The 21600-nt window shown below is 37.1% G+C and overlaps 1 protein-coding gene across 3 annotated transcripts in view; it reads right to left on the bottom strand.

Moving 5' to 3' along the window:
* The window catches only part of CTNNA3 (catenin alpha 3), a 1853344-nt gene that overhangs the window by 833960 nt on the left and 997784 nt on the right, over positions 1–21600 (bottom strand). For all 3 annotated transcript variants that reach the window (XM_007963302.3, XM_007963300.3, XM_073019108.1), the window contains one exon: positions 8079–8159. In XM_007963302.3, coding sequence (XP_007961493.1) covers positions 8079–8159 — 81 coding nt within the window. The remainder of the gene's footprint in view (positions 1–8078; positions 8160–21600) is intronic.

Raw genomic sequence — 21600 nt, 5'->3', positions numbered from 1 at the left:
TAAGAAAGGCTTCAGGAAGATCCCCAAGGAAGGATTCTGCTTAGTATGCAGAAAGGCAAATTACTAGTGGCAACAAATTAATATTTACTGAGCACTTATTAGGACAAAGTATAGAGTGCTAAGGGGTTACAAGGCAAAGGCAAGACCTTAACTGAATGAATAATGTGTTTGCTCTCTATAGGAAGTACACCAGGGAAGTCAGGCATAAGGTCACTAATTTATTTGAGCTGGGAACTACAGGTTGTGTAAGTTTCAGACACTGAAAAGAAAAGTAGAGATTCCTTCTAATTTCTCAGAGTGGGGGCATTTTTTAATGATTGTCCTCCCCTTTATTCTTTTCTTCTTTCATTGATAATTGGGACATGTAGATTATTCTTTTCTTCTTTCATTCTGATTGAGACATGTAGAAGGAAAGCTCAGATGAAATCTACACTAGAGATATGCCATGAAGGGCCAGCATATGGGAACTAACTCAAGCAGAAAGTGTGGATGAGGCCATATAGAGAGGAGACCCATGAAGGACCTCTTAGGAAACACTATCGTTTACAGGAGTCATGCAGATTAAAGAGTAGGGCCTAAAAAGAGACTGAGAAAGCAGCCAAGAAACAAAGAGACAAATTACCAACAACTAAAAGACAAACTTTCAGATATATCTCTGTGTTAATGCTCTTCATATGTAGTCATCCTACCAAACATAACTATAATATTCACATCATGGAATGGTTAAATCTTCTGTGTAAATGATTTCATTCAATACAGTAAATATTTCTGGAAACCATTTTCTCATCTTTCTACCAAGAGAAAGGTATTGAAGGAAATGTTAAGATGGAAATTCATGATCCCTTATAATCTAGTAGAAGAGTGAATATTACAATAATACATTAAACATTACAATAAAGAAAAACTCAGAGACTGACAGCAAAAAAAAAAATTAGAGACAAATTTTAAAGATAAGTTAATTTAAAAAAAGGAATGAGACTTGTCCATTGGGCTTGACTACTAAGAGGTTATTGATAAACTTGGTAAGAGCAGTTTCAGTGGAAAAGTGGGTCAGGAGTCCTATTGCTATGGTTTGAAGAGTGAATGAGAGACAAGGCAGTCAAGACAGTGAGTATAAACTCCTGTTTTTAATAATTTGATTGTGGCGTAAAGAAGCAAGACATAGTATTTGCTACTCTAAGATATATGTTTAAAGAGTGACTGTTTTTCATATAAAAGACATCGCTATAATTTCCCACCTGCAACTATAGCTGAAAAGTCTTATTACTCCCCATTGCTTTGCTGGAAATACATATTGATTTATTGCCAAAGCAAGAATAAGACGTGAAAAAGAACTATTGTCTCACATTGTGCCAACCTTTGTCATCTTTTCGTCCCATGACAGAAGGAAATGTCCAGAAATCAGTGACTTGAGTTGGACGTGAACAAAACCTTTAGGAGCTAGCATATGGTCAGAGGCAGGGAGGTATCTCTCCCATGGAAATCATCTTAACCCACGCAAAAAACGAAGTGTAACTAATTCGACCAACCCACAATATTCTCACCAGCCCCTGTTGAACTTGTTGGTTCCTGATCCTTTACCTTCACTATCATGAACACATTATAGACTTTTGGTGCCTTATATCTCATCCTCTGGATCTATCTCTGATTTCAGCTTTTGCTGGGGGAACAGTTACATGTCCTCTGAAGACATTCCATGCTTCTTGTGTGCATTCCTTGTGTCTCTTTGTTATCCTGTCTCAGGGCCTGTGCCTAGTCTCTGTGAAATTCTCAACCCAGCATAAACACTGCCTGGAAGTTCTTCAGCGTCCATACCACTGGGGGAAATCCTCAACCTACGGGGATAGAAACTACCACATAAAATTCCTAGTCTCCATCCATTAGTCAGACAATTCTGGGAAACAGTCTGTTAGTTCTCAGAGATCCGCAAGCTCTCATTGCCTACAGCAGCAATCTCAATAGCATTATCATTTCCTCTTTCCCTGACTCACTTTTCATGTTCTATTACACTTGCTTCCAGGAATCATCTCCTAAATAAATGACCTGCACTAAGGTCCTCGTTTTAGTCACTGCTTTTAGGAAAACCCATCTAAACAGGTACCTTTTTCTGGTATTAATGTTGTTTCATCATGCACCAAGTAAGAGACTCCATTGTCTTATGTAAACTACTCATTGCTAATTATACTCTACTACCTTGGCTCTGTACATCACTGAGTTTTGTTCTGCCATACCCTGAATTATACTCACTGTAAAAGAGGAATTATTATGAGATAGGACTAGAAGTGTAGGTAGGGACAAAATGTGAAAGGACTAGAATGTTATGTTAAGCAATTTTCTTTATATGTTCTGACATATTCATACAGGATTGTTTTCATTAAATTGTACAGTCATATATACCTACATGTAATACCAAAGTAGCCTCTATCTTATTTATTTCCATATTATTTTCCTGCCCAGTGGCACAATGCATTCCTTTCAATTGGGTGATATACAAAAAGTTTAAAGAAGAGTCCAATATGCCAATATAGAAATAGAAGCCAAAGCACTAAAATCTGAAGTTAGTGGGAGGCCAATAGGAATTACAAGTACATACTTTCAATAAATACCTGTTTGTGGCCAGGCATGAAAGATGTTAGAACAAAACCAAACTGAGGTGCTTTTCATCTTTTCTCACTATAGTTTAATAAAAGGCTTTGAGACATCAATTTTTCTATTTCCTACTGATGTAAGTGGTTTGGGATCTCAAAATAATATATATCTCTACAATTGAAGCCCAAAGTGAAAGCCCTGTGTGAGAAGTCTAAAAAAGCCCCACCACTGCCACCAAATAAAGGAAGAGAAAGAATGAAATTGTGAGGGGAAGGGGAATGGAAAATGGAGAAAGTGTTTCAGAAACGAATCATCCTCAGGGAAACAGAAAAACACATTTAGACTAGAATATTTTAAATTAAAATATTGTATTAAATTTTAAACAAATTAACAATATTTAAATTTTAGTAAATATTTTAAATTAAAAGCCACTTTAATTTAAATCAAATAGCAAAATGTGATCTTTTAAAGCTTGTCTAACAGGAATTAAATCAACTAATAATTATTTCACTGTGTATGTACTATGTAAATTTAGTGAAACTTCTCTCTTGTGGATACATAACGTTATTTGATGATGAGGATGATGACCAGGAGGTATAAAAGCCTACATATTTTTTTCTGAGTGGTGAACTGGTACTATGCAACATAGAGGAGAGATGGACCTAGCAATTCAGAAACTCAGCAACTCAAGAATTAATCAAATTTTTGTTTTGTCTATTTTTACCAAAATCCCATTTGCCATACTTCATCTTTACTTTGGCATTTATGAAATAAAAGACATCTTTTCTTAATATACACAAATAAAAATTTTAGCCTGCCTTTAGTGAAAACAAGTATAGTTTTTACTATAAATAGAAATAAGATATATTTGTTGCTTAAATATTTTTAATAAAGTAAAGGATGTTTAAAAAGTCTTCCTCCTTTTATTGAGAGAGTTATAATAGGTATACAGTTTTCAAATGAATGATAGAAAAGGAGGCTAAAGAAAGAAGAAAATTTAGTTTTAAAAAAGCATTTAAAACAAATAATAAAGAAAATAATATGTGATGGTAAAATCAGTGTCTTAGGCACTGGGAGGTTCTGAAAGTGAATAGGCCATAATCCCTAGCCCCTGGTGTAGTGACTACACATATGGGCTGGGGTTGGATGGACCTGGGCTAGAACTGTGTCTCTACCACATAGCTGGGTGATGTTTGCTATGTTAACTCATTTTGGGGGACAGAGATAACAATACCATGGCATTATTCATTGTTTCAGAAATAAAAATCAATAATGAAATGAATATACTTGGTAGAGAGCTTTGCAAAGCATTTAGTAAATGAGAGATGTCGTCATAACTATCATTATAAGGACTTAAAGTGCAGTGGGAAGAAAACTCACTATAAAAGAAAACAATACAAGAATATAACCATTGCTGTAATAGAAGTGCACATGCTGTAAGTGTTCCAGGAAGAAAAAGATCCATTCCAGCTGGTGAAAACAGCAAAGGTTTCATGGAAGCAATAGCATTTACGGTACTCTGGAATGTAGTTGCTTATGAGTTGGGTGTGTGTGTAAACAGAGCTGGTAGAGAAGGCTTCAAGCTGTACAAGTCATATCTACAAAGAAGCAAGTGTATTTGAGCAGGAGGTGACGCAAATTCTGGTAAATAACAAGTAGACTCTTTTGTCAGAAAACAGGTTAATGTGAGCCTGGCGCAGTGGCTCACACCTGTAATCCCATCACTTTGGGAGGCCGAGGCGGGCAGATCACGAGGTCAGGAGTTTGAGACTAGCCTGGCCAACACGGTGAAAACCCGTCTCTACTAAAAACACACAAAAAAAGTAGTAGGGTATCATGGTATGCACCTGTAATCCAGGTACTCGGGAGGCTGAGGCAGGTGAATTGTCTGAACCTGGGAGGCGGAGGTTGCAATGAGCCGAGATCATATCACTGCACTCCAGCCTGGGTGGCACAGTGAGACTCTGGCCCCCCGCCAAAAAAAAAGAGAGAGAGAGAAAAGAAAACAGGTTAATGTGTTGGTGTGATGAGGAGGCGACAACACTGAGAAGGAGAGCTGAAGGAAAAGGAACATTAAGAATAATGGAGATTAAGTCAGGGCCAAATCACAGAGAACCTAGAACACCATACCAAGAACATATGTCTTTGTTCTCTAGTAAAACAAGCAAGAAAGTCACAGAGGAAGAAGGTTGAAACAAATAAATACTTTCAGCTTCTAGAACATTCCATCTTGATGTCCTCAAATCTACAATTTGCTTCTCCTCAGATATTTCTAAGCAGTCTCCATCATTCCTCATGGAAGAAGTCCAATCACCCTCTGAACTGAAGCTGAAATGTTTCTGCATTACTGATAGAAAGGCCATAGTACAAGCACACGTATGTTTATTGTGGCACTACTCACAATAGCAAAGACTTGGAACCAACCCAAATGTCCATCAATGACAGACTGGATTAAGCAAATGAGGCACATATATACCATGGAATACTATGCAGCCATAAAAAAGGGTGAGTTCATGTCCTTTGTAGGGACATGGATGCAGCTGGAAACCATCATTCTCAGCAAACTATCACAAGAACAGAAAACCAAACACTGCATATTCTCACTCATAGGTGGGAACTGAACAATGAGAACACTTGGACACGGGAAGGGGAACATCACACACTGGGTCCTGTAGTGGGGTGGGAGGAGGGGGGAGGGATAGCTTTAGGAGATATACCTAATATAAATGACGAGTTAATGGGTGCAGCACACCAACATGGCACATGTATACATATGTAACAAACCTGCACGTTGTGCACATGTACCCTAGAACATAAAGTATAATCAAAAAAAAAAAAAAAAAAAGAAAGGCCATGGTTAAGAAAGGGGATAAGGATGAATGGGCAGGAAGATGGGCTCTGCTTATTTTTTACTAAAAAAGTTTTAAAAAGATAAAACCAGTTCTAAAGCAAACAATGAACATTAAATACTCCAAAGAAAAACATTTTAAGGGCAGTGCTTTCTCTTTCCTGTGAGAAGAACTATATGTGAGATGCTTACAACAACTGTTGGATAAACTCCTCAAGAATAAGAAGTGGAGATAACTTATGTTGCTGTTTTAATTAACTGTGATTTCTACCAAAAATGTAAACATCAGGATGAAAAATAAAGTACTAGGGGGAGGGTAAGTGAGGATAACGAGAAAGAATCATAGCAACCAACTTCATCAAAATGGAAGATCATGGAGGTGTTACATCCAAGATAGTTTCTAACAATTCCATCCATTCCTGTATACACATATCACTTCTCCTACAATAGATAGAGCTTCTGCCTTCTCCTATTGAAGTAGGACAGGGTTTTCAACTGTTTTTGTCTTGTGGATTATGGAGGAAATAGCATTCTCTGGCTTTGGAGCTAAGGCACTAAGAATGCTTGTCAGCTTCCATCTCCCTTTTCTTGGCAGCTTGAAACAGCACGTAAGAGATCTAGGCTACCTTGCTAGAGATTGAAGCCACATGGAGGGACCCTAAAACATTAGGCACCCTATGGAGAGAGGGAACAGGAAATAGCACTGAGGTTCCAAACACCAAGTCCCAAATCCAGTCACAGTTGCCATTTGACTACCACTACATGGAAAACCACAAGTGAAAACAGTACAGAAAATGGCCCTGCTGACACCCAGCCAACCCAAGGCATCGTGAGATACAAATATGGTTGCTATTGTTTGTGGTGGTTTGTTAAACACTGATAGAAAATAGAAACAATGGAGATGTTAACCTGTGAAACCACACAGAGTGTTAATACCTTCAGAGCACAGCAGTTTTCTACAAGATAGGAGTATCTCCTTACTATGAAGAGCAGTATTAGTAATCCCCATTGCTATTTCTATATCTCACTGATGGTAGTGAGGTGGAAACACAAGTAGGATTGCAAGATAAAATACAAGATGCTCAGTTACATTTGAATTTCAGATGAACAACTTTTTAAATATAAGTATGTACCATACAATATTTGGGACATAATTATACTAAACCATGTTTGTTGTTCATCTGAAATTCAAATTTAACTGGGTGCCTTGTGCTTTTATTTGCTAAATCTGGTAATTCCACACACAAGTAATTGCCTTTTCTTGACTTTATTTAGAAAAATAATAATTCTAAAACCTTTGGAAGTATAAATGTAGATTAGCTCTTTATGCATAATGTTGTTGAAGGCAATATAGAGGGAAAAGACACCAACGAGAGACACAATCATTGAGAGCTCATGGAAACAACTTTTCTGAGTCCTAGGTGAAGCAGATGGGGTAGAAATCCTTAAGACGATGGAGAATAGAGATCATTCCACAAAACTGGAGGATGGCTCTGAGGATATAAATTTCTGAGTCCTGGTACAGGTTCTGACTCAGTGCCCCATCCTCTTAGGCAGGTCACCTCACCACACTGGCTTGCTTTCTCATTTGCATTGTAAGACAGGTTGTGCTAAGTTCCTTCTGACTCTTACATTCCATGATTACAAGTGTTAATGGTAGAAACAGAACTCACATTAAGGGCATAAAGTTGAGCAACTGGGATTTTCGCAGACTTGAACATTATGTTTTTATGCAGCTATTATTAACTGGTTGGAGATCCCTATTTATTCTATTTCCAAATCTACTTCCAAATTAAAAGACTGCTCAGCCATTTTACTAAATCTTGTCATTAAGTTACAATAATATATTGCATTAAGAGCTCATAGTTGAAAAGCTTTTTGTCCCTTTTGATGGGTTAATGATGACTAAGTTAAAGTTGCGCATGAGAAAGAACTCTGGTTATTGAACAGAGGAAAGGAATGAAGAGTAAATGTCTTTGAAAATAGCTAAGTCTTCCTATTTCTGGAAAAATGTTTAATTTGTGGCGTAATACTAAACTTCTAAATTGTTTAATGAAATTCTTTCTAATCCCATGTTCCTGGTTATCTAAGGTTAAAAAGAAGCCTTAACTTTTACAAAAACTAATTTTTGAAGTATCCTGAAAAGAAAAATTGAAGGAGGAATGGGAAGGGTCTCTGAATTACTTACTAGTCAAACATTTGGATTTAAGCATTTGGATGATGAACTCTGATGTAACAGAATCAATTTATCAACTTTCCCTAAAACCTTGCCATGGGTCAGGCACTTACATGCATTTTATTGATTCCTCACAGCCCTATTGCATATTATTAATTTCCTTTTATAGGTTCAGAGAAGCTCAGAGAGCTGAAATTTGTGCCCAAGATCTTATAACCGATGAGGACAGAACCAGAATTTGAACATAATTCTGTCTGATAAGGCACACATTCTTTCTTCTACTTTATGTTTGCCACAAAAATGTTTGAGGTATGAATATATAAATGTGAAAAGTATATATTTATTCTTCTTTTCCTGTTCTAAATTAATTTGAAAGGAACAAAACAAGAAATAAATATGTCTACAATGAATAACAGTTCCATTTAGCCCCTATGTTTCTGACTCCGTATCTCTCTCTTCCCTCACCTGTCTGCGAAGGTCTCTTGTCTTCTTACACATGTTGTCTAAAGCAATATTCAGGGTATTACTCCTTTCTTTTTTTCCAGCCTGCAAAGAAGAAAACAATGACATCAGCAATGGTATCAATTAATCTTTATCACTTAGCAATTTGCTTTCTAAATTTCCTGAAAATAACAGCTTGAAATTCAAGAATAGGTTTCAAAACTGCTATATTATATATGATTCATGAGCATTTCACTTAAGACTAAGTAGAATGGTGATTAAAGTTCAAATTATTTTCATCTTTAAGCTTCTGTAATATTTCCGATACAGAGTTAGGTGGTATTCAGTGTGACAGTAGGCAGAGCATTATCTTCATGAAACTCTGTTCTTCATTTTTAACAAGTCAAATCTTAAATCACTAAGCATGCAATTAGCTTAAAAGCATTAGATGCCCAATTTGTCAACTTCTGTGGGAGTTTCTGAAGTCATTCCTATGGTGTATTGTGTAAGTTATGCAGAGCCATACTGAAGTTTTGCTAAACACTAAATAAAATATGCAGTGCAAATTCATACAACTTGCAAAAGTTGACCACAATTTTAGTTGACAATATTCCAAGAACAAATTGTTTTAAGTAAGAACTGGACGCTGCTTTTGGCTCTTTAAGATAATTTGTGCAACACCTTTTTATTCTTTGAGCAGAACAGCTCTCTGTTATATCCTTAACCTAAATCTTTAGGCTATTAAGCACATAGAGAGTCACCTTGGTTGGTATTTTCTACATATTATTTTCGTGCAAGACAACTGGATTAAATCTAATCATACTTTTTGCCATGATATCTCACATAAAAGAGATTGGAAAAAATCATTATGTGATTCACCTCTAGGAAAATTGCTGCTATTTAAATTAATAAACTGAAAAGGGCTCTTGAGAGGAGACCTTGAAAATCAGGAAGGCAAGTTTAAGCAGCTGATAACTGAAGGGGTTTACAGCACGAACCCAATGAAAAATGACACTGAAGCCAAGTATAAACCACGAGGCAGCATGTCTGACACTTTCCCCAATGACTAAACTCATACATAAACCCATACTCTCCAGTGGACTCTGTAACAAGAAATTCAAAAACTTTCTATACTCTGTCCTAACCTATTTTTTTACTTATGTACTGCTATATACTCTCCTTTACAGTAGCAATACTCCTATACTTTTCTGTCTCTTCTCCCCAGTTCTTACATGCAATGTACCTTTGCTTTCAGACAGCATCTTCTAAAACAACACCTACTGAAGTCCTATCTCTTCCTCACTGGTTTCCACAAAGAGTTCTTCCAACAACCCTGCTCAAAAGTAAACTCTCACTTTTCCTTTTTCCAACAGAATTTTGAGCATTTTTCAATATAATCATTTTATTTATGTGCATAACCCGTACGCTACTGTTAGAATTTTGATATTACAAAATATATCTTAAATTTTTTCTATTCCTGATAGTAACTTACATAGGACTTATTGAATAGAGTTGACTAGTTTATAAATGAACAATTTAATTCAAAACACAACATAGTTTGATTAGAGGCCTACTATTTTCCAGGAAGGTGTCATTCTAGGGACCCTGGAGGAGATTTTAGCATTTAGCCCTCAAGGCACAGCTAAAGTTCTCTGTGAGCTGAGGTTGCTGGTATCTACCTCAACCTCAGGTCAACCTATATTTTCCCAGCAGCAGTGCTATTGATATTTAACGTGTGAAAAATATTGAGATCATTCTATACATTGCAAGATATCTGGCATTCATGGACCCAGGTCTGCTAAATTCAATATCAAATCTGATGCACTTTGACAAAGCCAAAAACTGGCACCATATATGTCCAGCTGCTTCCTATAGGGAGACACAGTAGAAGGCCACTAAGTCTTTACCACGTTTTAGTTTCTTACAAATGAAGTGTGGAATGTGTACACAATAGAAACTGTGTCTAGCGAAGAGAGAAGGAAGAAAAGGGAAACAGGACAGATTTGGTTAGGTTATTTCTATGAACATTAATAACATTCTGGATATCAGAGCAATGGCAGTGATTACACAGATGAAAGTTGTGGCTACCTTCACAGCTCCTACCCAGCATTCTCTATGCTGGCAGTGGAGAATTATGGAGAGTTAACTCATGACTATATAGGATAATGACATAAACAGATACACAATGAGCTCTCAGACAGTTTCTAATTTTACCTAAAGAACCCAGCCCTTATTCTGTAGTTTCATGCAGTGTTTGCTCTTGGCTGTATCGCTTTCTACTTCATGAAAGCAGAGATAATAAAAAGGAGGCAGAACTGGGACAGACAAAGAGACCTCCTACACACACACACACACACACACACACACACACACACACACACACCCCGTATCAGGAATAATATGGGAGACTCCTGTTGTGTTGGCTGTAAAAACCCGCTAGCTTCTGTGGTGTGATTCATCAGAACAACTAAAAGATGTCAGCCTTCTCAGAGCTAGCAGCAGAAGCATACCAAACTTTAAATAAAGGATGACAGGAGGTGACAGCACAAAGGGATTCAAGAAGGACTATAAAAATTATTCCCTAATTTCTAACCAGAGCTTAACCCTAGTTTAAAATGTTTCACTGGGTCAAAGACATTTCATTGTCTAGGTAATAATAAACAGTCCCTACCATGAAGGAAGTTTAAAGGTCTCCCTTCTTGCTTTTTTCTCTCTCCATGCCCTATCCTCAACCACAATCACCTTTCTTCTTTTTCACCTCTGGCTTTTTATTGGATCCTTGCTCAATTTATCTAGATTTATTTGGCTTCAGTCAAGCCACTTTATGCTTCTTTATTCCTTTTGCATAGCATAAAAATAAATAAGGCAAGGAGAAATAGCCCCATCCTGCTTAAAGGCCCTCATTCCTTCTTTTTTCAAAGCCTTAACAAATCATCAAGCAATGAGCTAGGACTAAAGGTGAATTCTGTGTTCTGAGGCAAGAGATAGAAAGGGCAGGATATTAAAACACAACTGCAGATAACAGTCAGAACCTGCCTATATCCCAAGTGCTCAGAAAAGAGACTGCTCTTACAGAAATCCTTGACAGAAACCATCATTAAGTCAGCAAATCCCTGCTAATGGAAAAGGGACCACTTACAGTGGAATGTCAGGCAGATAGACACTGAGAAAACATGGCACAGGTCAGCACTGAATGGGGAAAGTGGTCACATTCTTCATCTGTAAACAAACTGCCAAGAAAGACTTTATTAAAAAAATAATAACAATTCTGGGCTGAGAGCGATGGCTCATGCCTGTAATCCCAGCACTTTGGGAGGCCAAGGCAGGTGGATCACCTGAGGTCAGGAGTTCAAGACCAGCCTGTCCAACGTGGTGAAACCCCCATCTCTACTAAAAATACAAAAATTAGCGGGGCATGGTGGCGCACACCTGTAATCCCAACTACTTGGGAGGCTGAGGCAAGAGAATTGTTTGAACCCAGGAGGCAGAAGTTGCAGTGAGCTGAGATCACGCTACTGCACTCCAGTCTGGGTAACAGAGCAATACTCTATTTGAAAAATAAATAAATAAATAAATAAATAAATAAATAAATAAATAATAAAATAGTAAATAAGTAATAGACAATCAAAAAATCCCAACCTTCAAGGTGCTTACTCCCTAGTGGAGAAACATAAGGTCTAATTATATCCCTCCTTTGCTCTAAAACCCTTCACTCTATCCCTACTGATGAAATTAAGAACAAAGTCTTGATCATTGTGTTGAAAGCCTTATATAATCTACTTCCATATTTGCTTATCAACCACTAATAAGACACCTTAACAGGTCTTTTGTATTCTCTGCAATATGATTACAACTCAAGAACTCTGCTTGTATAAATACCTCTCTTTTCGTTTCTTGTCTCCTACTTTTCTTGTTATGAATCTCTTTCTTTTTTTTTTTTTTTTTTTTTTTTTGAGACAGAGTCTTGCTCTGTTGCCCAGGCTGGAGTGCAGTGGTGCCATCTCGGCTCACTGCAACCTACACCTCCTGGGTTCAAGTGATTCTCCTGCCTTAGCCTCCTGAATAGCTGAGATTACAGGTGCCCACCACCATGCCTGGCTTCTTTTTTTGTTCTTTTAATAGAGACAGAGTTTCACCATGTTGGCCAGGCTGGTCTTGAACTCCTGACCTTAGGTGATTTGCCCGCCTTGGCCTCCGAAAGTGCTGGGATTACAGACATGAGCCACTGCACCTAGCCTGGTTATGGACCTCTTTCAAGGTGCAACTCAATTACTAAATTTTACATAGAGGCTTTGTTGATCTTCTCATTTGCAATTAATGACTCTTTCTTATAGTTCTTATACTTCTTTTTTTTTTTTTTTTTTTTTTTTGAGACGGAGTCTTGCTCTGTTGCCCAGGCTGGAGTGCAGTGGCCAGATTTCAGCTCACTGCAAGCTCCGCCTCCTGGGTTTACGCCATTCTCCTGCCTCAGCCTCCCGAGTAGTTGGGACTACAGGCGCCCGCCACCTCGCCCGGCTAGTTTTTTGTATTTTTTTAGTAGAGACGGGGTTTCACCGTGTTAGCCAGGATGGTCTCGATCTCCTGACCTCGTGATCCGCCCGTCTCGGCCTCCCAAAGTGCTGGGATTACAGGCTTGAGCTATAAACTACTGTGTTTATGTCTGTCACTAGATTTGGGCACCTGAAAGGCAGAGACTAGATCTAATGTATTAATTACTACTAGTTCTTAGTATGGTGTCCGGCATATAGTAGATAATAAAGATTTGTTGACTATGTTGAACTATTTAGTAAACCAAGTGGTATACTTCTTTTATAACACTTGGTATACTTCTTTTATAACACTTGGTATACTTCTTTTATAACACTTGGTATACTTCTTTTATAACACTTGGTTTACTAAATAGTTCAACATAGTCAACAAATCTTTATTATCTACTATATGCCGGACACCATACTAAGAACTAGTAGTAATTAATACATTAGATCTAGTCTCTGCCTTTCAGGTGCCCAAATCTAGTGACAGACATAAACACAGTAGTTTATAGAGGTACCTAGGGTAACACATGGACTGATGAGAGCAGCACTCTCATTAATGATGAAGGAAGGATTCTTGAGTAGGTAACAATTCAGTATTAAAGGATATATAAAAGTCAGCCAGGTGAAGAGAAGAGAAAAAGCTTATCAGGGACAGGTATAGCCTGAGCAAAGGTAAAGGCCCTTGAAGATTATTTGGTTATTAGTAAAAGTGTTAGGGGAAGCCCGATCCTGGAGGTCTTTGCTATGCTAAGAAATGAGGTTAACCCTATAGACAACTGGAAGTCATAGAAGTTAAGGAAATGAATGATACAGTCAGTCCATTATATCAAACTGGTTGGAGTCTGCACAATGGATTTGAGGAGATGACAAACAGAAATAGAAGCATTAAATGGTCACAGTAATAGTCCACAGAAAGATGAACAGTGTTGAAACCAATGCAATGGCAGTCAGGATAAAGAAAAACAACAGACTTAAGGACTCTGTGTGAGTAAACTGGGCAGGAGGATGACTGGCAGATGCTGACAGATGAAGGAAAGAGAACAACCTAGGCTGATGTCCTGGTTTCCAGCAGTGACAACTGGCTAGGTAATGGAGCTGTGAACTGAAGTGGTCATTTCAAGGAGAAAGCCAGGTCAACACGAGGATGATGATTGCAGTCTGGGAACCGCTGAAGGGCTCATAAAGAGCTCATTTCATTGCTATTTGTCCTATGCTTAATTACTTACCTGCATGTGTCTTTCTCACTAGTCGGTATGAACCTTGAAATACAAAAACCTCTTACATATGTTTTGTCCCCCAGAGCATCTAGCACAGTGCTTTGCACATAGTAGGGGCTCAACAGTTATTTGTTAAATAAATAGAGAAATGGAAGACTGGATAAGATTTTGGCAGATCCCATTATGTTTCTGGGCCTTAATTTCCAAACCCATAAAATGAATGTTTGCCCCAAATTGTTTCTATATTCCTTTCTAACTTTAAAATTCTATGAAAGGGCCATGTTCTCTAAAAGGAAGAATTACAGAATAATATGTTACTTTTATTGCACAATTTCTTGCATAAACAGCCATTGAAAATATGTCAAAACGTGTGTATAATACAAAACTGAAAATAAAAGGAGACGTTTGAAATAGGGAGGCCATGATGCTCACCCTATAAACTATGAAGCCTCAAACACTAAGAGATGAGGTTTAAAGCAAATAAAAATTTATCTAATTCATAGTCAAATGAAAATCAGTGCAGAGGAGCCCTGTGTGGAATTCAAACAGCAGGAAAATGTTTTTTGTTTTTTGTTGTTGTTGCTGTTATGTTTTATTTTTGTTTTGTAAATGTGTGCCATTTTATTCAACCTTTTAAAATGATGCATTTTCCTTTTAACGGGAAATCTTTATTTCATGGTAAAGATGAAATACGACACCCTTAAACTTAGTTCTTCTCTAAAGAAATTGCTTGAAAAATAGTTTATGCTTAACACATAGCGCAGGCACAGATTCTAGTCTACATTTTTTTAGGCATGAAAGACACACAAACAGACAAGCATAAGACAATTGAAATATCTCCTTCTAGAATACCACTGTACTGGGGCATGCTAAATGATCTTACAGAAATAAGGTCTATAATGTGAAAATACAACTAAAATAAGCCAAAAATTAACTTTGAGTTTTGAAATGAGGTTTTTAAAAATTAACCATATAAGAATAGAATGATTTAGCTAACAGAGGAAGTAGGATGAAGACTACAAATGTCTTGAACTTTTGTATTGTTTGGGAAAGTAAGATGCCATGCCCATGTAGGTGTCTGCTGGGGTAGGTCTGGAAGTCAGTGAGGGAGAAACAACATTGTGTCAAATGTCTACCACATATAATAAGTACTTTACACATACTGTCTCAACTGTCGTTCACAATAACTCTACACAGGCAAAGTTATTGTGGTAGGTAAAGACACTGAAGTTCAGTAAATTTAAATGTCCTGCCTCTGGAAGACACACAGTAAATTGTGAGTCAGGTAGAGCTGTGTCCCATCTCACACTTAAGCCACCATACCATGACAACTTGAAGGCACTGTAACTTAAACTCAATATATCTATTATGCAAGCTTTATAAAAGTATTTATAAAATATAATGAGCAGAATATAAGTTTGTGGAGCCAGTTGAAATTGTACTCGAATTAGCTCCTGACAGTTTTATGTCTTTGAACAAGTGACTTAATCCTCAAAGTCTTAGTTTCTTTGCCTATAAAATGGAGATAATATAAAAACTACATTACAAAGTTACCGTAAGGAATAAAAGGATAAAGGATATATAAGGTCTGGCAAATAGTAAGGGTTCAAGAAATGTTAGCAGTTATTATTAGACATATCATTGGTGTTACCAATGTCACACCTGGGTTTCTTGAACTAAACCAACTGGTTGATTTCCCCGTGCTTTTTCAAACACCAACCTTGTCCTGGAATGCCCCCATCTCTTCTTGTTCAACAGGAAAATTATTAATTCATAATCTGAGACTCAGCTCAATTGTCTCATTCTCTATATCACCTTTTCTGACTCTCCTCAATTTCGCTATAAAAATTAAAATTATAAATCATCTCATTTGTTTTTTCATTAATCTCTTTATATATTTCCACTACATCCGTGAGACTTTGTGTTATCTTTTATTTATACTCTGCCTCATCTTTTACACTGACACCTCTTAAATCTGTAATTTGTATCTACTACAATACCTGAAACTCAATTAATGGATATGGGTAAAATGAATAAATGAAGAATGGTTAACCATACTTCTACTAATAAGTAACATTCAAGCTATATTATTAATACATTCAGTGTTTGTGTTCTTAACAAAAATAATATCCATCCTATTAGTTATCAAATATTTTATTAAATCAGTGTTTTTATTCAAAGACTGTTGTTGTTATTACCTATAAGTAGTACAATATAAACTTGGTATGAGGATAAAATCTAACCTGTGAATCAGAAAATGGGGGTTCTAAAATAAGCCCTCTGGTTGACCTTAACTAGGATGAATCACCTCTCTCGTCCTTAGTCTCAAATGTCCTTAGCATGAATAAAAGGAGGCTGTGGTACTAAATGATCTTTAGGGTCCCTCTGAACTCTAATAGTGTGTGGCGTTAGAGTTCTCCGTTGGTATCTAGTCTAGTAACTAAGTACTAAGAAATAAGTACCGAGAACTAAGTACTGAGAACACTACACTCCAGCTTGTTGCCTGTGTTCTCAGACCAGAGACGATCATGCCAGAATACAGAAATTTAAGCAGTATTCACCAAACATGAAATAAACATTCACGGGTTTGCACTACAAAAAGAAAATCAAATCATTTTTCTGGAGATGTTACTCCCAGGGATCAAGATAAACTATGACTTTCTCTTTTAAAGGTGTTTCCATGAAGAGTCAATCATATATCTGAAATATAGATATCTAGGCTGGAGTTCATAAATCCTCTCATATCAATTAATGATTAAATTGCACATTATGTCTTTATTGATATTTTAATTCCAAAACTTTTTACTGAGTCACCGTCAGAGGATCTGGAGTAAGATCTGGCTCATTCTAGAAATCCTTTTGGTTTTGTGATGCCTGACCCAGTAGCCAGTTTTAGAAAAGTGCCTACCCCTGAAGAAAGCAGTTGTGATGCTAATATAAAAATGTCTGTACAAAAGTGGAGAAATGCAATATTTTATGCTGTAGATTATACTGTGAGCTCCTGTGAGCTCATGTGGCAAAGACTTTGTCTACAATATTCAAAACCACTACCAGAGTCTAATAAGCAATGATATAGCATTATACACATAGATCAAATAAATTATTTTCCCTCTTTTAAATAGAATCACTGTTTTCTGGCAATTTTTCTGTCTCCACCATGTTTTTGGAGATAGAGAATCAGAAAACCACTGATCTTATAAAAGTTTTATTGTCTGCCATTCCTCCAGTTTCTTAAGTCTAATTCCTACTCTGTTTCCCAAGTCAGGTTTTCATAGTTTAATAATACTCAGTATGTCAAACTTGAGCCAACAGTGGGCTTTATGGAGTTTAAATAATAGACTGTCAAAGTATTTCCATAGCCTTTACATATGGCTATGGACAGTCTATGAAACTTAGAACAGATAGACTTTCATGATTCCAGTTATTGTTTTCACTTTCACTGTGAACTGTAATCTGTGTCTTGCAGACATGTTTATTTTTAACACCATAAAATAAGAATACAATGGATGTATTCCTTGCTGATTAACATAAATATTTACTATCATTTCTTTCCTCAATTAGCACTTTCAAGGTTCATAATGTGAAGAGTTTCATATTCTAAAGCATGCAAGAAAGTTAAAGCCTCCACTTCAAGGAAACTCAGCATACAAAAATTTTTCCTTCAAGATAAATTAGTAGGTAATAATTTTCTTTACAATAGGATGCATAAATATATTCTTTTATAGCAAGTCCTCTTAGCCTATTGAAAATATTATTTGTTATAAAATTTGATTTGTGCAGACATCTTAGATTTTTAAAAATCTCATAAACAGGATCTAACTTACATACTTTCAGAAGAAATACACATCTATATGGTATTACTTGGGAGACACCAGTGGCTTCTACTCAGATAGTCTCTCCCTTTTTTCTTCCAATGCCAGATTCTATCTGATATTTGAAAATCTCCATCTAATATTTGAAAATTTCCATTTCTCTTTATTTCATTAAAAAAACTTTAGCTTTAACCAAAGAACCATGATACATACAGGGCATTCCTCATTTATGTGCCAGACCAAGATAATCATTTTCAAAAGAAATAATCAAAAACCACCACTTGGCTCTGAATAAAACCTCACATCCATAAAAAAGGTATAAAGGTCAAAACGTGCAGAGATCAGGGAAGGTTTATTGGAGAGGATTTATATAAAGAATCTGGAACTCCCAGTCTCCTCCCTACTTTCTCACTCCATATCTAGCAAGAGAGATTTCAATGGAACATTTAAAAGCAAAGTCCCTGGCAGCTGAGATTCAGAGGGCACTTGTGAACGCTCTCCCAAGAAATCTAACTAGTGAAAGGAGATTGGCTACTTGCTGATGAATAACCAGAAAAAGAGGTGAATGAATTCCAGTATTTGAGTATTTTTCATGGTCCAGATATGGGCCTTATGCTAAAGAGAGCTGGTCTGGGGTCATCTTGTTTTTGTTGTTGTTGTTGTTGTCATTTGTTTGTGTGTTTTGTCCAAGGCTACTGCCTAGATCAGTAAATAGAGAAAAGCTACAAGGAGTTATAGAAACATCTGGATTTCACAAATAAGCAGTCAGTGTCTGGGGTTATCTTTTTTATTTTTATTTTTTGTTGTTGTTAGCTAGTTCATTTGTTTGTTTTGTCCAAGACTATTGCCTAGATAAGCAAATAGAGAGAAGCTACAAGGAGTTACAGAAACATCCAGATTTCATAAATAAGCAGTCAGCTGCAGAAGAAGATATCACTCACATTAAGTGAATTGCAGGTCAGATGCAGGCCTCCAGGGAACCCTCAAAATCACCTGTGATGTCAACTTGACTAGGTCAAAAGATACCTAAATAACTGGTAAAACATTATTTCTCGGTATGTCTGTGAAGGTGTTTTCAGAATAAATTTGCATCTGGATAAGTAGATCCAGTAAAGAATAAAGTGCCCCCACCAAGGTGAACAAGCATCATCTAATCTGTTGAGGGCCTGGATAGAACAAAAAGAAAACAAAAACAAAAAAAAAGGCAGAGGAAGGATAATTTTCCTCTCTCCAGCTGTGACATGCATCTTCTCCTGCCCTCAGAGCTCCCCGGGTTCTCAGGCTTTCAAACATCAGGACTTATGCCAGCACCCTCCCTCACCCCGCAACCTTATCTTAAGCCTTTGGCCTTGGACTGGGAGTTACACCATTGGCTCCCCTCGTTCTCAGGCCCTCAGATGGGGACTGAATTATACCATTGGCTTCCTGAGTTTTCCAGCTTGCACACAGTGGATCATGATACTTCCCTGCCTTTATAATCACATAAGCCAATTCCCATAATAAATCTTATATATACGTATATATGTATCCTATTGGTTCTGTTTCTCTGGAGAATCCTGGTTAATACTTTACCTGTACCAGATTTTTTTCATTTGCCCTTTTGGATCCACTCACCACCTTTTTTCACCAACTCTCTGCTCCCAAACCCCAGATATCACAAAGATTGTTCCATGTTTTTGGATGGGTTTGTGCAAAGCAAGGGATAGGCAGGGAGGAGAAGAGTAGGGTTGAAAGATTTATTTTGTGGTTGCCATTCCAGGTAGTTGCTGTAAGTTGACTGTGTCTGTCTACTGAAGACCACAACTCCTGGCAGAAGCCTTCTTCCTACAGCCACCCTGTCTTATTCTATTACCCACTCCCGCCCCTTGATCCTACAGGCCTGGGAGCGGGCAGAGTTCCCTGTAGTTGCAGGCCTAGGGTCTTGCTCTATGCCTTATTAAGTCCCTAAAGCCTTGTTCATACTTGTATAAATAGGCCCTTCAATACACTCTCCTCAAATTACCAGCTTGGGGCACTGTTTTCTGTTTTGTTTTGTTTTGTTTTGTTTTTCTCTTGCTGGGACCCTAACTGATATAGCAAGTTTATGGGAAAAGTCAGCCTTCAGCATCCTGAGAGCTAGAAATAACTTTCATGTTCCCTTTACCTCTCCTTCCTCCTCTTGCTTCTACCCCAGAAAAGGGGAGAAAAATAATGAAAAAGCAATTAAGTTCTCTTTCAACTGCTGGTTTCCTACCTACAATAGGTCTAAGTTGTGGAAAATCAGCCCAGTTTAAATCAAGGTGTAAGTTTTGACAGTTATATTCTAGTTATTGATTAAAAGAGAGGGATTGGCACAAAAGACTGAAGATCTAGAAAAGTTTGGGCATTGATTGAATATTCAGCCAGGATGAAGGGAATACTTTACCCAACTGTATAAAATCAATGGGACAAGAAATAAAAATATAATAGCTTCATTTTAACTGTTTTTTTAAACATCTTGGTTATTTTAGTTTTAAATTCCAAAAGCTACTTTGGAAACATCCCACATATTAAATATGCATTATTGGGGGAAAAAACAGTAGAAAGAAGAGAGTTTGTTAAGAAATATGTAGAATATTGACCATTCTCAGAGGGCAGGCCTGAGAGTGGTGTTCAAGTCAGTTAAGTGGAAAGAAGGGCATGAAAAGGAGGACGACCTAAGGGCAAAGTCCAGCTCTACAGCGCTGTCTCAGACGCACTCAGAGCCCAGATCACAGGATGATGCAAATTTAAAATTCACAATGCAACTTCAAAGAAAATCCTTCTCTATTCAAAGTGATATTCCTAAGACTATTTCCAAGTACATCTTTCTAAGTTCCTTTTTTCCTGCAAAATACTGATGTGGAGAAAAAATAAAAATCTCTACTTAGTGAGTCAGAGGAGAGGCAATTCCTATTCCTAACTTCTCCACGTACTAGATGTGTGAACTCAAGCAAATCACACAGTTTCTATGGGTCTCAGTTTCCTCTTCTGTAAGATGACTTGTAGAAACAGACATGTTGATGTCTCGTTCAGATCTGATCACTGTGTACTAAATGTTACTATTGGTGGTGTTCATTGCCTCCTGGTGGTATTTCCCTACAAGGAAGAGCATTTTTATTTTGCTTCCTAAGAGAAAATATTAGAGGAATACTCCCTGGTTCGTTGGTCTGTCTGGGTAGGACAACTTACTTAGGGGGTGAGGTTGAACAGAAGTTGGGGATGACTTATTCACAGCCTTATCTCTATTGGACTTTTCTGTTTCTCCTTCTGCCTCTGTCTCTCCCTCCTCTCCAGGAAGTGCTAAGTAAGTTATCTTTAATGTAGGGAGAAAGGAGTAGCAAGCCCTTTTATGACCAAGACCTATCCCCTTGTCTAGTTTTGTTAGTTCTAGTTCCTGTAGTTCGAAGGGGAGGAGGGGCAAATGACAAGCCACAACTAAAGCACAAAAGTAGGTAGAAATTGGTAGCAAACTATATTCTTGTTTTCATTTCAACCAACAAGATTTAAAATGAAGTATCATTCTGGTTACAGGACATATAATAGATACATGTTTCATGACATTCTTGCAAAAATGCAGATTTAGTGAGTGATTCTCCTATAATCAATGTGCAGAGATTTCTAAAGTCATTCAGTAAGCTTTAATTAATGCTATCGAACAGAGCCTGGAGAACACCCAGGTATCTGAGAGACAAAACTAAATACTGTCTGTGCAAAAAGAATCTATAAAACAACCATTTGAAATGCACTTATGTATCCAAAGTAGTTACTACCACTATTTTACTGTGTTCTCAATAAATATATACGCTGTTCTTCATCTTAGGTTTACAAGTCAAACTAGAAAACATCTATGTTTCATTATTAATTAGCACCGAACAAAACTCAGCAAATTTAACTTAATCAATGATATCATCTAGTTTGATTCAGAGGGGTTCAGAACCTTAAGTGTTAGACTTTTATTTGTTTAATGACCACCACCCTCCTT

The sequence above is a fragment of the Chlorocebus sabaeus genome, chromosome 9, assembly GCF_047675955.1.
Source record: "Chlorocebus sabaeus isolate Y175 chromosome 9, mChlSab1.0.hap1, whole genome shotgun sequence".
NCBI classification, from domain to species: domain Eukaryota; kingdom Metazoa; phylum Chordata; class Mammalia; order Primates; family Cercopithecidae; genus Chlorocebus; species Chlorocebus sabaeus.
This window is presented reverse-complemented; position numbering and strand designations above follow the sequence as displayed.